Below are 8900 nucleotides of genomic sequence, written 5' to 3'. Positions count from 1 at the left end.
TTTGTCCGATTGATTGGAAAGGGTACCGAGTTTGGGACGAAAAATGAACTCTTTATGCTAGTTTTTTAGTATTTCATATAGTTTAAGATATTTAGGAGCTTCTTTTATTGCATTTATATATTCTTTAACATATTTTTCGGATCCTTGATCTAAATTTTCAAAGAAGTTTGAGATTAACTTGAGCATTTTTGTCAACCATGTATCAACGTCCGTCATATATTGAGATGCTATTATATTTGGGTCAATTCTATTAGCTGCTGATCCTATATTTTTCTGCGCTAGTTTTTGTAGTGAAGCCAGCTGGTGCTTGGATGAAAGAATTTGTTTTTCGCAAATATCAAATATTTCCTCAAATATTCCCTCAAAAGTATTAAATAAAATATTGTAATAAGTTTCTCTAAGCTTTTGTATCGTATTGCTACTTAAATCTGCGATTACTGATTTAATTGCATTCAAGGAAAATATTAAAAACACTTCAATGGGTTTTGTTGCATTCTCAATATAGCTACTTGGTACTCTTTCACTATTATCAATCTTGTCGGAAGCTTTGCTAGAAATTGATGTTGTAGTAAGCCTATATAAACAGGGAACCGCTCTGAGTCCTGTTTCAAATATTCTTATCGTTTGATTTTTCAAATAAATACTAATCGTATTAGTTAACGGTTTGAAGAGATTTTCATTAATATGAGCCAAATAATCTTGATTAATCAATTCATCTTTAACTATCGATTTAAGTTGATCAATATCCAAAACATTTTCATATTCAGATAATTCAAATAGCTCAACTAACCCAAATTCACTTTTCACCTGATCAATATGAAAGAACATCTCGTTAATAAAATGAATATTTACCCACTCTTCGAAAGAAATTGCATCCATTAATACACAACAAATATGTTCTGGTTTAGTTTTTGAAGACCAAATTGAATTGTTTTGGCTGTTTTTTTCAGAAAAGTTATTTAATTCCGTAAAGCTCAACAAATAGCTTGAGTAGTCATATAATAATAATAATGATGAATAAAGGCAACGCATAAATAAAGGAACCAAATATCTTGAAGGAGGAAGAGGGGTATTGCTGTGAATTGAAGAATTTCCAAGGATCCAACGTATTTGACGTATTATTTCGATTGAATACTTTAACCAATACTTCTTATTGTCATATACATAAACCTTTGAAAACTCGACTACTTCGTTTCTAATACTAATCCTCCTATTCAGAATATTTCTATAAATTAGATTCCAATAAGTTCCAAATTTCCATTTTTTTGAGTAATTGTTGATAAAGTAGTTTTCTCTGAAACAAATAAGAATTTTTAGCTTCAATTCCTTTAATTTATTTGCTGGAATCCTTTTGGATTCAAAATTTATTAAAATTTTTTCATTCTTCTCAATTAGAGATATAATCGAGTTTAGCTGATGAACGAATAAGTCCATTGGAGCGGTTGGAGAAACTATATGTTCAGAATATGTACTTTCAACGTGCTCTAATAAAAATAACAAAACTCCCTGGATATAAATATCTATTAAAAACACCAAAAATTCAGAATCATCATAATTAAATAATGAAAATACAATTTTATTGATGAAATTGGCCAATTTTTCACCTTGAATAATATTTTCCAAGTCATTTATTACATTTGAAAACAAAAGTTTGTCATCTTTATTGTCATAAAAATTGTAATTACTAATTATTTCAGTTCCAATATAGTTCTTCACTTTAGATATGAACTCATCCTTTAAGTTGAGAAGGAAGATACATTGAAGCAATATATTATTGTTTTGCTTAAAGTCTTCTGTTTCCAAAAATTTACTATAATTGGTTTGTAGTATATTATTAGATGCTTGTACAACCAACGTCTTTAATTCATCAGAGAAATTATTACATATTTCAAAACAGTCATTATAATGTTTATTGTTTTCAAATTCAAAGTCGAGTTTTGTGTGTTTTTTTTTAATAGTTTGATATATAGCATCAATACTTTTTCTAATCTTTAATAGCCTTAATATACAATAATGAATTATTCTTATTGATAGAAATGAATTACTGGTTTCATCTTTATTAAATTGACTTTTTGTAATAGACAATATCTCTCTATATCTTTTAATTTCATCATAACACATTTTAAATAAATTCTGTTCCAGTTTTTTAGTAAAAAGTAGATTATGGTTATTGATCTTTGAATTAATTTCCTCAGAATATCTTCCAACAATAGATGTAACATCATTTACATTAGAATCAATTTTTTCTTGGAATTGTTTAATACTTGGCAGATAGCTATCAACAAGTGGTAATAAATCAGTTGAAATCAACGAATAGTCACTATAAGCAGCATTTAAAATATTAGTAATTGATTCATCCTCTTCAATTAGCATAGACTGCAAAGTTTCATGCAGCCTATGTATTTCAAACTCCCTTCTATAATTTTCTATTAATGCCTCTGCACTTTCAAAGTTCTCCAGTTTAATTATTGAAGAGCTTCTCTCCTTTGTCATTGTAATGAGATCAGCTGCAATTCACTCTAACTAAGTCTTCAGCACTAATCTACACACAATATTTCCTCTCTTTCTGTATTTACTCATAAATTATTAATTAATCAGAACTTTGTTCTTAGCGCGTCAAATTATTTGATAATTAAAAAAACAAATTAATCCAAAATATATTATAGGCTGAATAATTCCAAAAAAATGTGCAAATTTTTAGTATTTGCAATTATTGAGCAAAATTCATTATTGTCTGTATAAAAATTTGATATAGTTTTTTATCTAGTCAAAGCTAACTTTACATTAAATAAATTTCTAAGTAGGAAGAGATAAATGTTAATTTTATTAGAAGATAATCAATTAAGTAGTTTATGGAAAAAGATACCCAAAAATTTTTATTATTTTATTTTTAAATATTAAATTTATTAATTGGGAAAATGTCACTGTTCCCACACTAAAGCGGTATTCATTTATGTATACCTATATACCCCACATAAGGGAAAATACTTCCTATCCAAAAAAAAAAAAGAATTTTCTCAATTTAAAAGCCTTTCAAATAACCGAGTTACTGAAGCTTTCCCGGCTATTATTTGTTTGCAGAACCTTTTGTTCGTTATAAAATTTAAGATAAAAAAAATATGGAAGATGAAAAAAGTGTTGCAAACAGCGATGGGATTATGTTTGATGCTTCTATGAGTGCAGCGAATGATGGGTATTCCCAATTGGATGGAAGCTCAATAGGCCAAAGTATTAGAACAATTGGGAGTGCAGGAAAACTTTCAAGAACAGACTTAGGCGATACGGCCAGAATTAGAGGCGAACGTTATGCGTCCAGTTGTAATGCATCTTCTTTGAATGAGTCGGAAATAGTAAAAAAACATTTGAACAGCGTTGAAATTGGAGGTGAAGTTGAGTTTAAGGAGTTATTTTCAACTTTTTTAAAAAGCTACATTGCAAAAGATGGAGATTCAATTGCAGAGTACAGTACTTCAAAAGGGAACAATTCAATGATTGATGGTGGGACATCAACATATATGACTCTTTTAAAGAAATTATTAGAAGCACAACTCACAATTGAGGGTGGAAATGATAACAAAAATGGATCTCACTCATCTGGATATAGCTTTGATATCAGCTTGAGACACATTGAAGACTTTAACAAGGGTCTTTATTACACTATTGTATCCGCTCCAAGCGATGCGATAGTATTTATGGATGAAGTTATTGAATCTGAAATTGAGTCAATTCTAGGTGATGATTTTCTAAAAGAATTTGCACTTCCAAAAGTACGTGTATTTGATAATATTAATATTTGTAATATGAGGGAAGTAAACCCATCAGATATTGAGCAACTTGTTAGCATTCGTGGAATAGTAATTCGCTGTTCAGACATTATTCCAGAGATGCAAAAGGCGGTATTCAGATGTACTAGTTCTTATAATGCAAACGGTTTGCACACAAACTGTGACCACAGAGAGTATCGTTTATTGATAGGGGGAGAGATTGATGAGCCTACTCTGTGCCCTGTTTGTAATAACAACTACTCATTTGAGCTTATGCACAATTTATGCCAATTTTCTAACAAACAAATATTAAAGATCCAAGAGCTTCCTGATACTATACCACCAGGTGAGACCCCACACACAATTTTAGGTTATGTATATGATGAAATGGTTGATTGTTGCCGTCCAGGTGATAGGATAGAGTTTAATGGAATAGTTAAGGTATCAGGAGTCAGACAGATGGCTAAAAGAAGGCAGCTAATGTCAGTATTTAGAACCTATATCGACATTTTACATGTAAACAAAAACACGTGTAATATGCTCTATTCTGTAGTTGGTAATTCTGCTGGAGAAATGTCGGAGATAGACAATGGAATACAGTCCATAGATGGTCAGAACGTCAATTCTGTTGAGAAAAACAATCTTTTTACAAAAGAAATGATCGAGCAGTTTCACGCAATGTCTAAGGATCCAATGCTTTATGATAAACTCTCTAGGTCAATCGCTCCAAGTATTTGGGAGAATGATGATGTAAAAAAAGGTTTATTATGCCAACTTTTTGGAGGAAGTAGGAAAAATCTACTGAAAGCAGCATCAGAAATGGTGGCTGGTCTAGATGGCCAGAATTGCTCATTTTCTGACTCTTTAGAACATAAACAGCCAAATAACTCCTCTCTTAATAGGAGTGAAATAAATATTCTCTTATGTGGAGATCCAAGTACTGCAAAATCTCAGCTACTTCAGTATATACACAAAATTACCCCAAGAGGTTATTACATTAGTGGAAAGGGTAGTTCTGCTGTTGGTCTGACAGCTTACATTACAAAAGACCCAGAAACTAAGGAGATTGTGCTAGAAAGTGGAGCACTAGTTTTGAGTGACAGAGGCATATGTTGCATTGATGAATTTGACAAAATGGATGATTCTTCAAGAAGTATTTTGCATGAGGCAATGGAACAACAAACAGTAAGCATTGCAAAAGCAGGTATTATCTGTTCACTAAATGCAAGAGTTGCTATTCTTGCCTCTGCAAATCCAATCTCAAGTCGTTATGATCCTAAAAAGAGTGTTGTTGAAAATATCAATCTTCCGCCATCATTGATGTCTAGGTTTGACCTAATTTATCTAATTCTTGACAAGCAGAGCGAAGAGTCTGATAAAAGGCTTGCAGAGCACCTATGTGCGCTTTATACATCCTATAGCTCAAAAGAAAAACCAGCAAACTCAGCCATTTTTGATAAAGTCACTCTTTCTAGGTATATAAGTTACTGCCGACAAAATTGCAATCCGAAACTATCAACTGATGCGTGCAACAAGTTGGTGCAGAATTATATTTCAATGAGAAGACAGGGTTCTACTGGTGGCAGTTTGCAGAGACCGAAAACAATCACTGCTACTCCAAGACAATTGGAAAGCTTAATCCGTATTTCGGAATCTCTGGCCAGAATGGAACTTTCCGAATGGGTTAAGAAATCACACGTGGATGAGGCAACTAGACTAATGATGTCTGCAACCTATAGCGCATTAGTTGACCCAACTACAGGATTGATCGACATGGAACAATTGACTATTGGTTTTGGAGGAAGAGAAAGAATGATACAAGCGAAGATAAATAAAATTTTGCTTGAGATCCTCAGCAATAGTCCTGATGGAATCTCCAAGGATGGAATCTTCAACAAAATCATGGAACAACTCAAGACAGGGAATTCAAGTGAATTTAACCAATTTGACTATAGAAAGGAGTTTGATGCTTGCCTGGACACTTTAGTGATAAGTGGAAGTATTAAAAAGATTTCAGGACAGAAATACAAACTATCATAAAACCTAAATTAGAAACTTCATTAAACGTGATGACCCCTTGAAGGGAACTCTACCCAATCTTTATACCTCCTATTTTGACATTTTTCTAATACAACATCTCCTATATTTGTATTAATTTTCGGAATGTTCTTGTTAATACTCGTATCTGGGCCTAACTTCCCATTTCTAACATTTATAGCTTTTGGAAGATCGAAATTAGATAACAAATTATTTGTTTCTTTGAGGAATTTAATATCTTGGTATAAATAGTTAATTAAATCTCTGTTCTTTACTATTTCCGAGTGTTTTTCGTTCAAATTCTGAATGAGGTCTTTATGTTCGGACATCAACATCAATTTTTTCTCGCTTAATTTAAGGATCTGCTGGTCGTCGCTTTCTTTATAACGTGTCAATATATTTTTAGCCTGTTTAAAATCATCAATTTCGCCGTTCAACATCTCAATTTCACTCTTTAATTTTTCGACTTCTTTTTCCTCCACCGGAGTAAATTGTATTAAATTATTTTCTCTGAGCTTTGGAATATTTCTATAATCTGTTCCTTTATATTCACTCTCCATTTCTATTATTTTGTTGATCACAATTAACATACTTTGTTTAGAAACACCTGAATTAATACTAATATTTCTTTCTATGGAAACCTTGACTAGAGTGTTGAAGATTATGAATTCTGCAGCCGAAAGCTTTCCATCCTCATCTAAATCAGAGAAGTCCCAGATCTGTTTAAGCTCTTTTCTAACAAGATTTGAGCTTATGTACTTGTTAAAGATCGCAATACCATCAAGAAATCCACTTTTCTTTTCGTCTAAATCCTTGAACCTTTTCAGGCAATCAGAAATATGCGAAGTATCGGAAAAGTATGAGTTAATTATACTATTTATATCTTGCTCATCAACCTTAACAGCTTTCTCAGCCTCTTCCCAAAACTTTGAAATGTTAAAATATGCAAGTTTTAGAGGAATTTTTGATAACATATGTTGATTTGGGAAAATTTTTTCATGTTGAAAAAATGAAACTAATCTGCATGCATTCCCAAAGTCTGAAAATCCCAGTATTCCTTTATTTTCAGTATCAACAATTTGCCATATATCGTGAAGAACATCCTTAGGTATACCCGAGGTTTTTAAAAACCTAGCCGTAATCATCCCAAACTTTGGAATATCATGGTGATTAATCGGTTCCAAACTGGAAGGATATTTGTCGCTGAAATGCTGAATTATTTTATACCATGTTTCGTAGCATGTTAACTCTTCACTTGTGAAATTTCCCAAACTATTTTCGTTTCTAATAGATAAATCCATATCTAAATGAAAGATTATTAATTTTTAAATTAGTAAATCGGAATATTACCAACATTCATAAGATTTAAAAATAAATTGGCTTTTTCAAAGAACAACTTTCATTAATCCCTAAGAAACACTTCTTTGTATATATTTAATTTGTATTACGATTAAAATACAAATTAATTAGCATGTAATTCCCCCCATTTAACGCCTGCAAGGGGATCAATTTATTTAGAAAAAAAAAAAATAATAGAAATACACTAATATATATAATAAATATTGAAAATACTCCGTAGTTAACTTTCTAAAATTATTTTCCTAGTAAAATCTAATTAACAGTACAAAATTCTAGATAAATACTGTTAAGCCATTTTTTTTTAATCAACGTTATTTAAGCTTAGGCTTACATTCTCTAAAGAATCATTATATAACTCATCGTCAATGTCCTCTAAAAATGCATTATATTCATCATTATCTTCCGAACTAAATTTGAGGCTTCGTGTTATAATATCTTTTGAGTTCAATGCAGAGCTTCTTTCTGAAATTAGGGTTACTATTTGAGAAAGTTCTTTAACAATTATACAACGCTCAGAAATAAATATTCTTTTCCATAAATCGACAAATTTGAATTGACTAGATGAGATCCAGCCGCATATTTTAAAATGAGGTGAAGGTAAGTATCTTCTTCGTGATACATTTGTCCAGTTGTATGTGGAAACATCAGAGATTATTGATAGTGAAGAAATTAGGCTAGAACCAATAGAGTAAATAATGTCTTTTCGTTCTTGGTTTATTTTATTACGAGCAGGTGATTTTAAATCATCCTTGGAAAAATTTTCAGAATTAGATTCTGTGATAAATATTTGAGATAAGCTTAAGAAAAAGTCAGAAAATACAGATAATATATTGCTAAGGGTTTTTTGCAGAAATTGAAATGTTGATTTGTGTATATTTTTACTATTACCGTTGATATTTTTATGTCTTAGATACTTTAAGTAAATTGGTACAATTAAATGAAGTAATGTATTCATTTCTGATAAAATCAACACCATCTGTTCATTTGCAAATTTATTATTAATAATGTAATCAATTTGTTTTTCCCATTCAATTATGCATTTCCTTAATAGTAATTCAAATGTAGGACAAACAATTTCAAGAATCCCTGATAGTTTAACATTTTCATTACTTTTTAATGGAAATTCAAAGCTTTGTAAAATTATTCCAGTTAAACAGCTGACAATAGCTTTTGTTTGTTCAGTCAAAGTAACAATTTCAATTGATTTAATATCACTATATTTCTCATCTGAATTAATATCAGAGTCTTCAGGCCCAGGTTTTGAAATTGTTACTTTGGCAAAACATGTTCTATTTAATTCTAATGTAGTTATTGATTGAGTATTTTCAGCCGAGATTTTTGTTGATTTTGGCATTATTTGCATTAACATGACAATAGTTTTATTTAAATGATCAGTATCAAATCTTTTTTGTACAAAAGGTATCATATTAATAAATGCTCTTTGGTAACCAAAATAATTACTGGAGGAAGTATCATTTATCACACAATTGTTGTCAATATTCTGTATACTTGTTATTAATTTACTTAGTAGGTCTAGAGCATTATTTTGGATAAAAACTTCGATTAATTCCTGTAGTAGTGGGGCAGATTCTTTAATAATTAATTCTTCCCTTTTTGTACAAATTTTTTGTATTTTTCTACAATTTTCGCAGTATCTACATGAACACCTAATGCTTACAGTAGAATTACTTTGAGTTAGAAATAGTTTTTGGAGCCCAATTTGTATTAAAGAAGGTATTA

The 8900-nt window shown here is 30.7% G+C and overlaps 4 protein-coding genes across 4 annotated transcripts; 1 reads left to right on the top strand and 3 right to left on the bottom strand.

The window, feature by feature from the left end:
- Nucleotides 1-57: 57 nt before the first annotated feature.
- Nucleotides 58-2493, bottom strand: Chro.20138 (hypothetical protein). Its single annotated transcript, XM_660909.1, has 1 exon — nucleotides 58-2493. One exon carries the CDS (start codon nucleotides 2491-2493, stop codon nucleotides 58-60), a length of 2436 nt encoding a protein of 811 aa, XP_666001.1.
- Nucleotides 2494-3119: 626 nt separating this feature from the next.
- Nucleotides 3120-5804, top strand: Chro.20137 (DNA replication licensing factor). Its single annotated transcript, XM_660908.1, has 1 exon — nucleotides 3120-5804. One exon carries the CDS (start codon nucleotides 3120-3122, stop codon nucleotides 5802-5804), a length of 2685 nt encoding a protein of 894 aa, XP_666000.1.
- A 20-nt stretch (nucleotides 5805-5824) lies between these two features.
- Chro.20136 (hypothetical protein) lies at nucleotides 5825-7102 on the bottom strand. The annotated part of the gene is made up of 1 exon (XM_660907.1): nucleotides 5825-7102. One exon carries the CDS (start codon nucleotides 7100-7102, stop codon nucleotides 5825-5827), a length of 1278 nt encoding a protein of 425 aa, XP_665999.1.
- A 359-nt stretch (nucleotides 7103-7461) lies between these two features.
- Chro.20135 (hypothetical protein) lies at nucleotides 7462-8586 on the bottom strand. The annotated part of the gene is made up of 1 exon (XM_660906.1): nucleotides 7462-8586. One exon carries the CDS (start codon nucleotides 8584-8586, stop codon nucleotides 7462-7464), a length of 1125 nt encoding a protein of 374 aa, XP_665998.1.
- Nucleotides 8587-8900: the final 314 nt, after the last annotated feature.

This window comes from Cryptosporidium hominis (genome assembly GCF_000006425.1).
Source record: "Cryptosporidium hominis TU502 chromosome 2 CHRO012038, whole genome shotgun sequence".
In the NCBI taxonomy this organism is placed as follows: domain Eukaryota; phylum Apicomplexa; class Conoidasida; order Eucoccidiorida; family Cryptosporidiidae; genus Cryptosporidium; species Cryptosporidium hominis.
This window is presented reverse-complemented; position numbering and strand designations above follow the sequence as displayed.